Consider the following 17,078-nt stretch of genomic DNA (forward strand, 5'->3'; position numbering starts at 1 on the left):
GCTCATGCCCGTAATCCCAAAACTTTGGGGTGGCAAGGAGGGTGGATCATGTGAGGTCAGGAGTTGGAGACCAGGTTGGCCAACAAGGTGAAACCCCATCTCTAAAAAACAAAAAAATACAAAAATTTTGTATTTTGTAATCCCAGCTACTCAGGAGGATGAGGCAGGAGAATTGCTTGAACCCAGGAGGCACAGGGTGCAGAGAGCTGAGATTGCACCAATGCACTCCAGTCTGGGTGATAGAGCGAGACTCCGTCTCAGGAAAAAAAAAAAAAAAGAAAGAAATAGAGTAGTAAATTGTGGCCAAGTGATGTTTACGCCAGTAACACAAGGCTTGGTCAGTATTTAAAAATCAGGCCAGTGCAGTGTCTCTCGTCTGTAATTCCAGCACTTTGGGAGGCCAAGGCAGGTAGACCACTTGAGCTCAGGAGTTCAAGACCAGCCTGGGCAACACAGTGAAACTCCATCTCTAAGAAAGGAAAAAAAAAAATGTTTAAGAAAAAAAGTAAAAATCATCTATGTAATACACCATACTAACACACTAAAGAAGGAAAACTACATGACCATTTCATTTGAGAAGATTAAAAGCATTTAACAAATTGTAACATCCATTCAGGATTTTTTATAAGCTTCTAAAAGGGGGAATTAAAGAAACTGCCTTAATCTGGGAATAAGGCATCTACATAAACACCCGCAGCCAACATCACAGCCGATGGTGAAAGACTGAACTGCCCTCCCCTACAGTCCGGAGCAAGGCGGGGCGCCCACTGTCCCCTCTCCTACTCAGCTTCACACCGCAAGTCCTGGCCAGGGCAACCAGGCCGGGAAAAGACATCAAAGGCAGGCAGATTGGAAAGGAAGAAATGGAACTGCCCCTCTATACAGACAGTATAATTGTTCATGAAGAAAACCCAAGGAAACGACAATGATGCTCATAACAAATGAGTTTAGCACAACTGCAGGACATGAGAGCAACAAACAAAACTCAGTGGTATTTTCTACATACTAGTAATGAACAACTGGAAACCAAAATCCTCCTAAACACCAAATCAAGCTCTATATTCCGTACCTGGGCAGGCCCACAGGCAATTCCCACTATGTGTTTGGTGTCCAGTCCCGGCAATGCTGCAGGTTCTGGCTTGGTCACACGCAAGGTGTCAAAGTGCTGGCACTGGTCGTTGCTCCCCCAGCTGTGGACCTCGCTGTCCTCAGTCAGAGCCAGGCAGTGGGTGGAGCCGGCAGCCACATCAATCACCTTCTTCCCTACAAGGAAAGAGGGATGCAGATGCAGCTTCAAGCCTGGGACTTCTGCTGCAACAAAGGTATTTCCACTAGGCCATTCAGGCCAGAGAGCTTTTAACATTAACTTCTTGAGGGTAACCTGTTGCTTTAATATTAAGCACAATTCATTTGCTTTGGGTGTGTTATTAAAACTCCTCTATTTTGTCAGCTACAATTTGTTAGGACCCACAGCCTACAAAGATCATAATGCTAGGATACGAAAAACGATCTGTTCTTTTTTCTCCTCCTCATTCAGATTCTCATTCAGAGAGAAACAATGTGCTTTTAATTAACTATTAGATCATATTCTCCCATCCCAGATGTAACAATGCACAGCACACTCTTCACTGAGGAAGGCTTCCTAAGAAAAACCTATTGTTCTCTCAGAGTTAGGTGATATCAATATTTAAAACATTGTTTCTATTTAAACACTTAGCAAAATATTCTATTTTTCCTTGCTGGTAAATCTAACATGGTCAACACAAAGGGTGTTGCTCAGAAAGGTCAACATATAAAACAATTCAGCTGAAAAACCGTAAGGGGAACAATTCTATCCTGGGAACTTACCATAAGTTAATATCAGCAAGAAAAAAAAGTGTTTATCAACAGTAATGTAAATACTCTGAAAGTAAAAGATTTCTATAATGATCATCGTAGCTTTCCTACACTAATGGAGGGGAATATAAACAAGAAGGCACATGAAATTCAAACACCATTCAATGACACAGAGGAAACTTATTACTCTACCACTTATCTCAGAAGCTCAGAACATAATACATACCGTATGGGCACACAAAACTCTCAGTCATCGAGATATTAACATGCGTTAAAATAAAACCAATGGAGAAAGGAACTGACAAGTCTCACTTAGAAGTTTCACTTCCAGGCCGGGCGCGGTGGCTCAAGCCTGTAATCCCAGCACTTTGGGAGGCCGAGACGGGCGGATCACGAGGTCAGGAGATCGAGACCATCCTGGTTAACACGGTGAAACCCCGTCTCCACTAAAAATACAAAAAAATTAGCCGGGCGTGGTGGCGGCGCCTGTAGTCCCAGCTACTCGGGAGGCTGAGGCAGGAGAATGGCGGGAACCCGGGAGGCGGAGCTTGCAGTGAGCCGAGATCGCGCCACTGCACTCCAGCCTGGGCGACAGAGCGAGACTCCGCCTCAAAAAAAAAAAAGAAGTTTCACTTCCAAACCCACTTGGTAAAGAAGCAAACACACAAAGAATGTGTGCAGTACCAGGACCCAACGAACTACAGCCCCCACACAGAGCGCAGCCCAAGGCCTGCTTCTGTGAAGACGCTGGTGTTGGAACACAGCCACGTCCGCCTGCTTCAAATACAATCTGGCCCTTTAAGAAAAAGGCCGCCCACCCCCGAGAGAGAACCCTAAAGAGTCCATCTGACGTACCTGTCGCTGCCTTTTCCCTTCTTCCCTACTTTCTTGTCAGCTTGCCTGCCCTTCCCCAGTTCTCGACTAGGATGAAGACTACCTCCCAACCACTAGGCCAAGTGCCACAGAAAAGTCCAGTTTTGCCTTAGAAAAATCCCTCCGCCATCACAGTTTTGATGGCCCCCACCCCAACTTCCTGCAGCGTAACGTCCCTAGTGAGAACACCATAGAAGAATTTCAGGGTCTTCTTGCGGAGGCCCCCATCCTCTCTGCCTGCACCCGCAGCCCACACTGAAGGCGCCGGCACTCATATCTACACACCTCGGCTTCCATCTGTTCCCTCCAACCACAATGCATGCGGGACACCTTTGCAACTGAGCAAGCAGGAAGCCCCCACCAAGGACGAGTTCACATCAGAGCGTCCCAGGTGGGCCCAATCCCACCTGCCAATGTGGCCCCACAGCACAACGCACCCTCACGGTGTCAGTGTGTCTGCAGTACAAGTACAGGTGACCTCACCACATAGAGGGAACCCTTCCAGAGTCCAGCCTGCTGAGTGATGCATGGGTGCCTGCCACAGAAAGTAGCGATGTTTGTAAAACTCAATGGGTTTACGTTGCATTTGGGAAGAGTAATTCAACTCATTTTGTAATAGAGACACACCCACTTTCCAATTGGTATTAACACCTATACCAAGCTGGCAGTCAAAGTTTCTAATGACAGTCCATTCACGGAAAGTCAGGTTAAGAACATAAAACCTGCACACTTTAAAAGATTACTAAAGAAATTGTCCTGAAGGGTTTTAACAGTTTACATTTGCACTCACCTTGCAAGCCTTCTAAGAGTTTTGGATAACGAACATGTTCCTCTGTTCCGTGTCCAAGTCTCTGGTTGTCACCTTTTCCCCATGAATAAACTTGGCCATCTTTCGTCAAAGCAATGGAAAACTGACTTCCACAGCGGACTTTGACCACATCCAAGTCTTGAAGCTTTTCAATCAGCTTTGGGGTTTTGCAGCCATCACTACCACCTCTGCCCAATTTCCCATAATCACCATCTCCCCAAGACCACACTTGCCCTAAAAAATACAAATGCATTCAAATAACAACAACTCTGCATTTTAGTGAAAAACTTTAAATGACTGAAAATAATGAAAAACGCACACTAATCTAGACCACCCATGTATATAGTTAACACTAAAAGGGTGGCCACTGAGCAAATGAAACCTAGTTGACACTTGAGGTTGGTATAGAAGCAATAAAGAAAGGGAAAGCTGAGTCTCCTTTTGTTTTCATTCCATGAAAAACCAAGTCCTGACTCTTACTAGCCTGGGCTCAATGTTAACTGCTTCACATAATCAAAGGCCCACTACCTCCATAACACACAGTAACTGGGGCCCGGCACACTGCAGATGCTTGCAGACTGCCCTCCCGTTTGCCTGCCTGTTTCTGTTGCCACCATGATGACCGCTGGTCAGCCGTACCAGTGTATGTGTTCCCAACTGCATGTATCAGCATAATTACGTAAGTTGACTAAATATTACATAAAGGGATAAAATGCAATTGCAAAAGTAAATATTTTTATTTTTACTGTGAACACTAAGCTGAAAACTATGCAAAAACTTAATGAAAGTGAATTGCTAAAAAACAAAATTGTTAGGCTGGGCACGGTGGCTCACGCCTGTAATCCCAGCACTTTGGGAGGCCGGGACCGGCAGATCACTTGAGCCCAGGAGTTCGAGATCAGCCTGGGCCACATGGCGAAACCCTGTCTGTACTAAAAATACAGAAATTAGCCAGGTGTGGTGGTGAACATCCATAATCCAGCTGAGGCATGAGAACTGCTTGACCCCGGGAGATGGAGGTTGCAGTGAGCCAAGACTGCACCACTGCACTCCAGCCTGGGTGACAGAGCGAAACTCTGTCTTACAACAACAACAAAAAAGTGAAATTACATAAAGGTGAAAACTGTAAAAGATCAGGAAAAAGAAACCAGAGAAGATATCAGATTGCTCCACAAGTTCCCACATTCTATTTTGTAACAACTAAAGAGAGGCAAATATTTTCCTCAACGATCAGACGGTAAATATTTTTAGCCTCTCTGGGCTTTCTGTCCCAACGACCCAGCTGTGCCACTGTCACAGGAAAGCAGCCACAGACAATACGTAAATGAGTGGGCAGGCCTGCACACCAATACAACTCCACCTGCAAACGCAGGCCAATCCCGAGCGAACCGGAAACTGGAGATGACACGCTATGACGTGGTCAATGAAAGCAGCACAGCAGACCCGCACACAGAGAGCAGAGGTGCACTTTCACACGCTGTGCTGAAGATTACGCTGTTCACGTAGCCCGCCAGGCTATTTCCCACTGTCCCCCAAGGCCAGACTGCAGGGTAGGATACTTCTACCGTAACAGTCGTCTCAGAAAATAACAGCACAGCAGGGACACTTCCCTACAAGATCTGCACCAAAGAAACACCAGTGTGAGGAAGACACTGTCCGCAGCCTGTTCAAGGCGGTTTACTCAACATACCACAAACCTCAACTAAAGTAGCAACTACACTAAAGAACGCAAGGCTAGTCTCCTGACACAGCTCAGACCTCACAAAACTTTTAACCAGTTAAGGTCTGTCACTCACTCAATAATAGATATTTCAAAATGACGAGATGTCAAATTGAAAGCTCCTTGGCAGCAGGAGCCTTTCAGAGACCACCTTTGCTCTAGGACTCACAGTAGCAGAAACAAGATGGCTCTGACAATGTCTGTCCCGGCAATGGCAGCGGGACCTATACATATAGGGAAGTATCTGAAATGATTTTTCATCTTTCACCTAAGAAATGTCCAAAAGTCACTCAATTATCTACTGCCATTCAACTTCTGCAGGAGAGAAAGCAAGCTGACAGGTACCAGCTGATTTCACAGAAAGACTCCATAACGCCAGAGACACACAGGATGCCAAGGACAGACCCCCACAATACTGACAGACGAGTTGTTTCTAAAAAATCAACGTGACTTTAACCATCAAACCTCATCATGTACCCTTGAAAAAAGATGAGGATGATCTCAGTTAGGAACACAAACACAAAAGCAAAATTCAAAGCAAGCAGATACCGCAGCGTCAGACTACAGAACACGGAAAGACTTAGCAGGAATTACCACACGGAATCAAGAGTGGCCGAATGTTAAGAAATGTAATACCAGAGACAATTCAGTGTCAACCACTCCATTCCAGCTCTCATTCTTAAAAAATAAAATGCCCACACAGGAATGGCGGCAGCTGCTAACCAGCTGACAGGCCCAGGCAAACAAGCCCAGTAATCACCGGGGTCTCTTCACCAATGCCACTGATCCCACACCCACTGGACGACAGGGTGGGCGGCCTCGTGAGGCCCACTGTACTCATCTCACTTCCTACAGGGAAGCTGCCATGCGTGTCCTCGAGGCCCTGTCCTGGGTGGCGAGAGCTCTACATACCGTTCTCAGTGACAGCCAGGGTTTGAGCGTCCCCACTCCCACACGCCACATCGATGACCTTCAGTCCTTTAAGCCCAGCTACCAGCATCGGAATAGCCTCGTCCTCACTGGAGCCTTCAAAGAGATAGGACGGCCATTACTAAGTCCTGTAAGAGGCCACCTCCTGCTGCATGCTCCCATTCATGCAGGGCAGACGTACCGTGGCCCAGCCGGCCGTAGTTCCCACGGCCCCAAGTGTACAGCTCCCCCTCGGCTGTGATGGCTGCGCTGTAAGTGCTCCCGCAAGCGATGTGCACCACGTGCTTCCCGGCCTGCTTTCCAGAGAAGGCGGAGATCACCTTAGGCTCCTCCAGAGGCCTTGGGGAGGAAGGGAACAATCATGAATGCCCTTCTTCTTGGTGTTATTTCTTATTAGTGTTAGCAAAGGAAATTCACTACCCAAATTTAGACCATCACAGCATCAGGCCAGTTTCACCTTCCAGGTACCTTATAAAATAAGGAAGAGAGAATTCCAAAACCTAACACCTCCATGACTTTTTGTCAAGTTGGAACCCGATGCCAAGCATGGTATCCAGTAGAAATATAAAAACAGTGTTTGTTAAAGACTTGTACCATAGGCCGGGGGTGGTGGCCCACCCCTATAATCCCAGCACTTTGGGAGGCCAAGGCAGGCAGATCACCTGAGGTCAGGAGTTCGAGACCAGCCTGGCTAACATGGTGAAACCCTGTCTCTACTAAAAATACAAAATTAGCTGGGCATGGTGCAGGTGACTGTAATCCCAGCTACCTGGGAGGCTGAGGCAGGAGAATCGCTTGAACCCAAGAGGCAGAGGTTGCAGTGAGCTGAGATCGCCACATTGCACTCCACCTTGGGCAACAATAACAAAACTCCATCTCAAAAAAAAAAGAGACTTGTAAAGTCCACTGCAGCTTAATTCACAATGGCTCAAAACCATGGTCCAGGCCGGGCGCGGTGGCTCAAGCCTGTAATCCCAGCACTTTGGGAGGCCGAGACGGGCGGATCACAAGGTCAGGAGATCGAGACCATCCTGGCTAACATGGTGAAACCCCGTCTCTACTAAAAAATACAAAAAACTAGCCAGGCGAGGTGGCAGGCGCCTGTAGTCCCAGCTACTCGGGAGGCTGAGGCAGGAGAATGGCGGGAACCCGGGAGGTGGAACTTGCAGTGAGCTGAGATCCGGCCACTGCACTCCAGCCTGGGCAACAGAGCGAGACTCCGTCTCAAAAAAAAAAAACAAAACAAAACCAAAAAAAAGCCATGGTCCATCTGCAACAGAAGGAAGGAATTACCCACACACCCAGCAACGTGGTTGGATCTCAAGACATCAAGCTAAGTGAAAGACGCCAGAAATAAAACACCATACACTGTATGGCTTTGTTTATATTAACTTATGGAAAAGACAAAATAATAACAAGACAGGGCAGAGCAGAGGTTGTCAGGAACTGGAGGGAGGAAGTGGGGATCAACTCAAAGGGCACAAACAGGGCCCCGGACGCGACGGGCACGCCCCATGTCTTGATGGTGGTGACTCCCTAGCTGAGGGCACTGGCCAAAACCCACCCAACTCTACACCCGAAACTCAGTCGTCTGGTTGTACGTAAGCCTCATAAAGCCGACCGACACTTACATGTATTTGTTAAATGAATGTGGATGGAATGAAGCCAGCACTCGGCAATCTGTACTTTACAAATGAAAAGTATGAGGCAGTGGGGATGAGGGTAGAGAAGTCTTACTAGTCGAAGAAATTGCAAAGTTAGCAAAATATCCTATTCTTAGGATGCAGAATATATTCCTATGACGGATGACATTTTCTTGAGAATCTACAGAAGCCAGGCCTCTCCAAAGACATGGTTTTACTCACTTTGTGACCTACTAGTTCGCAAAATACACACACAGTGGCACAGGCGCACACAGCGACAGCCCAATGACTCTACTCCAGTACAACCTCTCCCTTATTCAGCTTAAGTTTCAACTTCCCCAAAAGGTTATCTCCAGCTTCTGTCAACTGCACTGATCTCTCTTCCTTCCTTGAAGTCCTAGAATAAGGAATAAGTTACTCATCCCAGCACTTACTCTCGACTGAGAATTGCTTTACTACGAAATATTTTACACAAAGTCAGTTATAAATACCATAAAGGAAGTAAGCAGACATACCACCCCATCCTGTACTTCGATGCCTTTCAAGTCCAGTGAACCCCATGTCAATCCCAGCCCTTAGGATCCAGTGTAAGAGTAACAGCTATAAATTCCATGCAGATCAATCTTTTCTTTTTCACTCGTTTTACAACATTTGTCTGAATCCCTTACAACACTGTCAGGGTTGGGCTGTTCTGAGCTTGGCATACATGTACCACACAATACACATCACTCTGCTTTTCTCTCAGTTTGGGATCTTCCCAGCGGATGCTGTCGGCAATGATGCCCTCAACTCCACCCTGTGGTGTGCACGGGCCATGCCCTGCGGGCTCCTCTCAAGGGACACAAGGGCTTATTTCAAGCTCTGCACTGCCCACTCTGTGCTCAGGACTCTGGCCCGCATGAAATGGGCTTGCTGCGTTGGTCTGTACATACATCCTTCATTTAAACCTCATGCCAGAGTTCCACGCACAACAGCAAAGTACAAGAGGGTTCCCATCACTCCACGGGGCTGGCAGACCTCTCAATTTTTACAACCTGGCATTTGTAACAACTTTCTATTTTATTTCTGTTCTTTCACAATAAAAGGTTCAACTGAATAGGATAATATTAGGAAGAAACTGCTGATTTTCGTTCCCGTAAAAATAATCTAATGGCTCAAGGAAAGGGTGACAACCTTATCTATGGGAGACAGGGGGAACTGTTTGTGAATGAAGGAACAGTGCTGTGGGATTTGTTTTGGCAAACTCCACAGTGGGGATGCGATTTGAGTAGAGACAAGGCGGCCAAGGCTGCACGGGGTGGAGAAGAGCAGAAAGGCCAATTCCTGTTGCCTTCCACGCACGGGCAGAGCTCCTAAGCCATCACCAAGGAGGCAGCATATCGTAGTGTCTCGCTCCAACCCAGCGCTACACGTCAGGGCAGCTGGCAAACACCTGGACACGCTTCTGCACTCCAGCCTGTTTAGGATATGGCAACATAAAAGAGGAGTGTGTCCCCTACAGGAACGAGCAATACATACACAGTGTCCCCATGGCCCAGCCGTCCGCCGTCCCCACAGCCCCAGGAGTACACCTCTCCAGTGGCAGCCAAGGCCAGGTAGTGGTGACCATCAGAATGCGCAGCAATTTTTACAATGTTTCTGGACGCAAGGCCTTGGACCAGCTGTGGGGCCTAAAAAAGGAAAAATATGAAGAAAAGTCGTCATCAGTCCAAGGAAAATGAAACCAGCGCAGCTCTCCTTTATCATGTGTCCCCAAGCAACGCCTGCTCTAACTGGAAGTGGGGCACAAGTCTCTGGGGGCCACGGGGCCGGCTCTCCAGCCCTTCCCACCCAGCACCAACAGAACAGCGGGCAGCCTCCAAGTGCGCCGCGGCAGGACCAGAGCCGACGCGGAGGCCGGGACAGGACCAGAGCCGATGCGGGGGCCGGGCAGGACCAGAGCCGATGCGGGGGCTGGGCAGGCTAGCCCCGTGCCACAGAGACATGCAGCCGACAGGGAGGAACACCCCGCTTTAATGAAAACATGCCACGTCCCAATCTGCCACTATCCCCATGAGGCCCAACTCCCTCATCTGTCACCTGCCTGGCCTCAAAGTCAAATGAGTTTACATGTGTAAAGTGAGTTTACAAACGGAAATCTCATGATTAGCAATGAGTTTCACTGTAAGGACTTCCTAATCTTCACAACCCAAATCTTGACAATATTAAAACTGAGATTATTAAACATAATATACAATAAACAGAAACTTAATCAACGTTCAGAAATCAAATGGCTGAAAGAAACCCCACAGTTTGTGCATCTGCAGTACAGACCCTGCCCCGCAAGGGAACACTGCAGGCACAGTGCCCAGAACACTTACCAGTGTGTCACTATTGTAGGCCTGTGTGTACACACGGCCATTGCGTGACAGAATCAGGAAGCGCTTCTCTGCACAGGCAATCTGTGTGACTCCCAGGTTGGCCAGGCCTTCGCACTGGATCGGACCAATCACATTGGCATAGTATTTCCATCCTATTAACCCCCAACCTATGACCTCTTGCAATGATCCCTGTAAGAAAGTAAACGTTTTCTTTTACAACAGCAACAAACAAAACAAAACAAAACAAAAATGACTGGGAGTAACACTGAGATATTATAAGACAAAAACAAAGCAAATAAAGAGAAAATACGCAGATTCAAAACATCAAAATGGCTGGTACCACGCTGTATTACCTCATTTAACAGGTATGATGAAGCAACTGAACACATTATTTTTCCATTTCCATTGCATTTCATTTTAACAGTGCCCATTAAAAAGTACTATAAATGGCCCTTAAATACTAATATATTTTAAAATGCTCAAACTACATCAGGGTCACCATCTTGTGCTTTAGGAGGCAAAATCCCAAAAGCCCACACACGAGGCAGGGAGACCAGCATCCCTATTGGTGGTGAGAAAAAATCAAGTTGTACAGGAGCAACCTGATGACAACCAGCCCACACTAGGTGCATCCCCACCTGCGCATGTGCACAGGCACACACGCGTGCACACATGGAGCACACGTGTTCCAGGGCAGGCCCTGCAGCACTATTTGTGTTTGTTGTTATTGTTGTTGTTTGAGATGGAGTTTCACTCTTGTTGCCCAGGCTGGAGTGCAATGGTGCGATCTTGGCTCACAGCAACGTCTGCCTCCCAGGTTCCAGTGATTCTCCTACCTCAGCCTCCCGAGCAGCTGGGATTACAGGCATGTGCCACCAAGCCCGGCTAATTTTTGTATTTTTTAGTTGAGACGGGGTTTCTCCAAGTTGGCCAGGCTGGTCTCAAACTCCCAACCTCGGGTGATCCGCCCACCTAGGCCTTCCAAAGTGCTGGGATTACAGGCGTGAGCCACCACACCCGACCCTCAGCACTACTTGTATAGCAACACTGTGGCAGTAAGCCCAAGTGTCCACCAATAAGAGACTCACTAAAGAAAAACACATAAAAGACACATCCGCACACTGAAGAGTAAGCTACTTTATAAAAACAAATAGTGACACTCTGATAAAGTACTCCAGTATATATGGTTAGTAAAAAAAAATAAGCAACACAAGTAATGCAACATGCTACCACTAGCATAGTCATTCCAGAGAACAAGGAGGTTACAGAGGAGACTGAAAAGTGAGAGGGGGCAGGTGGGAAACTGGGTAGAAGGGGTGGGCAAGGGAAGCGACAGTGTGTCTCTGCCTAGTTTTGATTTTTGAACCATGTGACTCTTTTTTTTTTTTATTGTAAAACAAAATAAATACTCTTCATATTAGAAATAAAATGCTAAAAAAATCTGGATTCAAAACTAGGATTACTGTTCTACCCTAGGAAAGTTCACTACCATTCCCAAAGGCAGTTTTATCATTGACATAGTGATCCACAATAGCGTGCATGAGGTCCTCAGCGGGCCTGCACCCTACAGGTGCTCCACACACGCAAATCACTACTATTACCATTACTATTACATAACAGATAGAATATAGAATTATACTGTCACTACCATAACCAGCATTACATACTAAGACAGTCTGCATTCAGAGTATAAAGAAGGCTGTGGAACCCCCTGCAGAAGGTGGGAGGGCCTGGGGCTGTGGATAAAGGGGAGCTCTCTGGGGCTGTGCCACCTGAACCTGGAACCTGGGCCCCCAGATTGGGTCCCCAGGCCTGTGCACCTCAGCTTGCTCATCACTCACTCTCAACACGGATAACACCTTCAACTGCAAACACATTTCAAACCACAAGCCAGCTCCCCCCATCAACACCAGAAAACGCAAGTCTCCACACGGGCCCAGGATGACAACCTAGAAGTGGTACTAGCCACAAAACACAAGGAGAACGTGGTTCTTGCACACACCTTATGAGACGTCGGAGAGCTGCACAGCGGAGGCATACAGGGCGTAGCCAGACGGTCTAAGTGGGCCATGACGACAACCGCCGTCTGTCGCAGGTCAATGGCAAGCTCGCTGTCTTGGGGAAGGGTGAGGTACCTCAGGAAACTCTCGTTGGGGCTCAGGGGACCAGACAAAAGCTAGAAAGGAAAAGTAAACAGACATTCAGAAAAATTAAAGTGACACAATTAGCCTTCAACCACTCTTTATAATTTGGTATTGACTCATCTGACACATCAAATGACAATGTTGATGATACAGTTATACTACACATCTACATATTTATGCAGCATATAAACTGGGTAACTGTCTAAGTTTGTGGTATACATGTCCACAACATTGACTGTGCATGTATACATTTATGATACCACAGGTAAGTTGAATCCACACAGATTACTAACACAACCAAACCACCCCACAGGCCTAGGACCCCTGGAGAAAGGCAGAACCACCTCTGGGGAAACCCAGCACAGCATCTCAAGCTGGCCTTGAAAGCTAAAACCAAAATCTTTATTTTAATATCCCACTCTGGAGAACACCTACTTTCATTTGCAAATTAAATCACAGCTCTAATTCTTCAAAAGGCAGAAGAGCCCTATTATCATTAGTTTAAAGGCTGCCAAATAATAGGCCGGGCACGGTGGCTCACCCCTGTACTCCCAGCACTTTGGGAGGCCTAGGCGCGCGGATCACAAGGTCAGGAGATCAAGACCATCCTGGCTAACACGGTGAAACCTCATCTCTACTAAAAATACAAAAAAATTAGCTGGGCGTGGTGGCGGGCACCTGTAGTCCCAGCTACTCTGGAGGCTGAGGCAGGACAACGGCGTAAACCCAGGAGGCCCAGCCTGCAGTGAGCCAAGATCACGCCACTGCACTCCAGCCTGGGCGACAGAGAAAGACTCCATCTCAAAAAAAAAAAAAAAAAAAAAAGACTGCCAAATAATAGAAAAATTAAACCAAAGCACGATATTGAAATGCCTAAGACTTTCCTGAAAAGACTGGCAAAATCCAACTTGTACTTGACCTGTAAAGACCAGCATCCTAGAGGTTTAGGCCCAGGACCCCACACACCTGCTCCTCCCCAGCTCGGCATCCACACCTGTTAAGCGGGGAGCTGGTACTCAACAGAGTGACAGCTCAGGTGACATAGCCTGCATAGAGCCCAGCACACAGGAAGGACCAACAAGGCAGACCACCATTTTTGTTGTTCTTTTCTGGTACTGATTTAAAAGTGCGTGTTTCAAGCTCGGTTCTCCGCTGATAAGGAACTCAGTGCTCACTGAGCCAAACCGAGTCTTCTCCACAAACAAGTGACCTCCCACACCTGTCTCATCTGACTCACTGCTGTTACCACCGAACACACACACAACAGAGAAAAACACTGCCGTGGACATGCACGCTGGTCTGGCTTAAAAAATAACTAGAATCGAGTGCCACCTAAACACAAAGTGCGATCATGACACTCACGTGCATGTCGCCCTCGGAGTGGGGTGTATCCTTACTGCAAATGATGCTCTGGAACCTCTGCAGCAAGGGCAAAAGCGGGGCACTGGTGCCCTGGGCGGAACGCTCATTGTCAGTCTCCTGTGCCCCGCTGTCCCACAGCTGAAGCAACAACAGGATGGCAGACAACATTTGGCTAAAGGAGAAAAGATATTCATTCCTAGTAAAAACACATTAACTTTTTTTCTTCATGGTTGATCAAAAATAAAAGCAAACACATCTAGATAGAAGTGAAGAAATACTTGGGATCTGAAAGGAAACGAAAGTAAAGCTGTGGTAATTAAATCACTGAATTGCCACGGAGATTTTAGCACAAGACATCGCCTTCTGCTGATAGGAAAGACCAGTTAAGAAGCTCAAAGAGCACGTTTACATGAAAGATCTAGGATCTTAAATTCATGGAATAAAAATAATTAAGTTAGGTAAACTGAAAGAAAAAAAAGAAAGAAAGAACAGTTACCAGGCTAGAAAACAGAGCATAAAAAAGCAAGTGATGAAAAGGTAAAGAGAGAGCAAGCTCTGGGACATGGTTCTCTGGTTACAGAGCACCACACATCTGCTGCAGTCACAAACGATTCAGTGAAATGCACACAGTGCAACAGGTATTTGGATACAGAGGCACTTCCCCAAAGCGTTCCCAGTCTGCGCCAGCCCTCACCTCAGCGTGCCTCTCTGCACAGCCAGCTCGAGCAGGATGGCCAGGGCCAAGTGCTGGTCTTGCAGGGGGATGCTTCCTGGCCCTTTGGTGCCTGGCGTTCCGTGAACATCCCTGAAATGAAAGCAGTAGATGCAGGAACAAAGCGACCTCCAGAAAGACAGCATGCTTACAATCACACTGCACGTTTCCTACACGCTCCCTCCCAAGGAAGGAAATGTTTTTAATATTTAGAATCAAGTTTTTGAGACTTACTACTCAGATTTATTCAGAGATTTTAAAGTATATGATTAATTAGCTTACACAACTATATTTTAAGTATTCATTAATATACCATGTAATATACCATATTATATAATATATACCATGTAATATACCATATTACAGTAGATGACATACTCCAAGTGTGCGAAGCACAAAATAATTTATCTCATTATCCAAAACATGAGTAGACTATCTAGCTATCTTTTACAGTTTCAATGACGTGTTAAGACTATAACAGTATCAACATTCACCTACAGAATCAGAGAACCAATTTCTAAAACCACCTGAGAATCTGGAGGCAAAATGTCTACACTACTTTCTATCTCTGATCAATAAAATATTTTTCACTTTTCTATGTTACTCAATGATAAATATTTAAAAATTCTATCCCAAGACTGCAGAAAAAAGATCTTATGGCATCAGTATTATAGCTCAATTTTTGAAATCAAGTCCAAGCCTATGTTCAGGGCCTCCAGCGTTAAAACTCTGTGGTGATGCCTTCACCAGCAGGCTCAGGAAGTGGACTCAGAGCCGGGGGCGCAAACGCCAAAGGCCTCCTGCCCGCTGGAAGAAGGCACAGTGCTGACCTCTGGCAAGGAGAGTGAGGAGCAGCCTCACTTTTCCTCTGCACCTGTCCTTCCTGTTGAATTCCTTTACATTTAAAAACCTTAACAACAATGCCTAGCACCCAAGACCAGAGTTCATGTTTTTCCTTACACACAAATGATTCCTATTCAAAATGTTTTACACTAAAAACATCAGTTACAGGACTAAACAATTTGATCTTGAGTAGTTGTTTACTCCCACATTATCTATAAGACTTCAAACCAAGTGCCACTCTGCACTCAGAACAGCAGCTCCTAATCATCACAGAGACACACAATGTAAGCGCTCAACCCTCCACGAATGACTGATGGCCAAAACTCTAAGCATCCTCCCTCGTCGTCTCATTTAGTATCACAGCTTCCTGGGTCTAGTCAGAGGATCATAAATCGAATCACCAGAAAAGCTGAGAACCCAGACCCGGAATCACAGCACCGAGAGCCCGCTGAAAACAGACGAGAAACCAACCTACTAGGCCTCTTAGCTCTAAAGCAAGGGTGGTAAGAACCAGCCTCCAGCAGGCCAGCTGTCTGCAAGCAGAAGGCAAGAAAGGAAAGAACTCACCCGGTCACGACAGACCTGAGGAACCTGGTCGCTCTCTCCACCACCTCCAGCCACACAGAGGACACGGTGCTCTCGTCGAAGAGCGAGGCCTCGGGAAGTGCTCGCAGGGCATCCAGGGACTCCTGCAACAGCTCACTGCAGAGGTCCGCATCCTCTCCTGGGCGCACACACGCGTCAGAGGAGCCCCCCCACTCCCCTTACTCTCCCGCTGGGCTTCCCAGCCCTCAGCGAGAGAAGATGCCACTGTCCCCTTTCTAATCCCTCACTCAACAGGCCAAAATCTAGCACAGCTGTTCCAGTCAATTCTGTGTTTCATGGCTGTCACATGAGCACTACACTAACTTCTTGTTCTTCTAGAATTAAGTCCGTACTCAGGTGTTCCATGGTAGTGGCTGGCGTGGGGTGGGGGGTGCATGCACTTGCTCTTTTTTTTCTCTAAAGCACAGACATGAAAACCCAAACAGCCTCTGCAGCCTCTCATCTCACAAGCAAGGAAACTGAGGCGCAGAGAGCACATGGGATCAGCCAAAGGGCACACGGTGGCTGAACCGAGCTCGAAACCCAGACTGTTGGTGTGTTAGGGAAGCAGAACCACGCGCAACACCAGGGACCGTACCTGATCGCCAGGCCCTGCGCAGGAAGGCGAAGGCGAAAGACAGCGCCGCTCGAGATCCCACTCTGGCGAGCCCCTCCACGCCTTTGCCCACAGGCCGGGAACTGCAGACGACACACGGAACATATAACCAGTCAGCAGCGGAGGGTGCAGATACTACATAAAATCAATACTATGAGAGGGTGTGTACCAAAATCCAACCAATGGTTTTCCTCACGTGACAGGATTACAAGTGCATTTTTAGTTTTGTTGTTTAACAACTTTCATCAAACGTCTTTCGTAAAGGAAAAGTTTTCTCTTTAAGAATCAAAGAAATGTACAAGGAATTTTAAATGTCTTGGGAAAATGCTCATGAAATGACCTCACAAAGCGAGATTCTAGTGGGAGGAAGCAGACAATAAGCAGATAAATACAGAAACGGAGGGAGACTAAACCCCACATGGGAGACCAGACCAGAAAGGAGCTGGAGGAAAAGCAACAGAGTCGCACACCTCGCCCCAGCTCGCCTGGCTCGCCCCAGCTCCAGCGTCCTCCACTCAGGGTCCACTCCCGGCCACGGGTGAAGCCCTGCATGCTTCACCCACCCCATGAGGAGTTGCTCTCTTCTGAGGGAAGTGCTCATCACCCTCCTGTGTCTTTTTAAGCTTTTCACTACTTGTGTATGTTA

General features: G+C 47.0%; 1 protein-coding gene across 1 annotated transcript in view; it reads right to left on the bottom strand.

The window, feature by feature from the left end:
• Positions 1 to 17,078, bottom strand: part of LOC105497431 (HECT and RLD domain containing E3 ubiquitin protein ligase 2) — a 222,446-nt gene that overhangs the window by 151,476 nt on the left and 53,892 nt on the right. Inside the window, exons 6-16 of the mRNA XM_071067311.1 lie at positions 16,415 to 16,515; positions 15,799 to 15,955; positions 14,371 to 14,481; positions 13,677 to 13,848; positions 12,173 to 12,346; positions 10,171 to 10,359; positions 9,329 to 9,480; positions 6,349 to 6,506; positions 6,150 to 6,263; positions 3,500 to 3,751; positions 1,070 to 1,263 (exon numbers count right to left, since the gene is read on the bottom strand). Of these exons, the coding sequence (XP_070923412.1) occupies positions 1,070 to 1,263; positions 3,500 to 3,751; positions 6,150 to 6,263; positions 6,349 to 6,506; positions 9,329 to 9,480; positions 10,171 to 10,359; positions 12,173 to 12,346; positions 13,677 to 13,848; positions 14,371 to 14,481; positions 15,799 to 15,955; positions 16,415 to 16,515 (1,774 nt within the window). The remainder of the gene's footprint in view (positions 1 to 1,069; positions 1,264 to 3,499; positions 3,752 to 6,149; positions 6,264 to 6,348; positions 6,507 to 9,328; positions 9,481 to 10,170; positions 10,360 to 12,172; positions 12,347 to 13,676; positions 13,849 to 14,370; positions 14,482 to 15,798; positions 15,956 to 16,414; positions 16,516 to 17,078) is intronic.

Source organism: Macaca nemestrina, chromosome 7 (genome assembly GCF_043159975.1).
Source record: "Macaca nemestrina isolate mMacNem1 chromosome 7, mMacNem.hap1, whole genome shotgun sequence".
In the NCBI taxonomy this organism is placed as follows: Eukaryota; Metazoa; Chordata; class Mammalia; order Primates; family Cercopithecidae; genus Macaca; species Macaca nemestrina.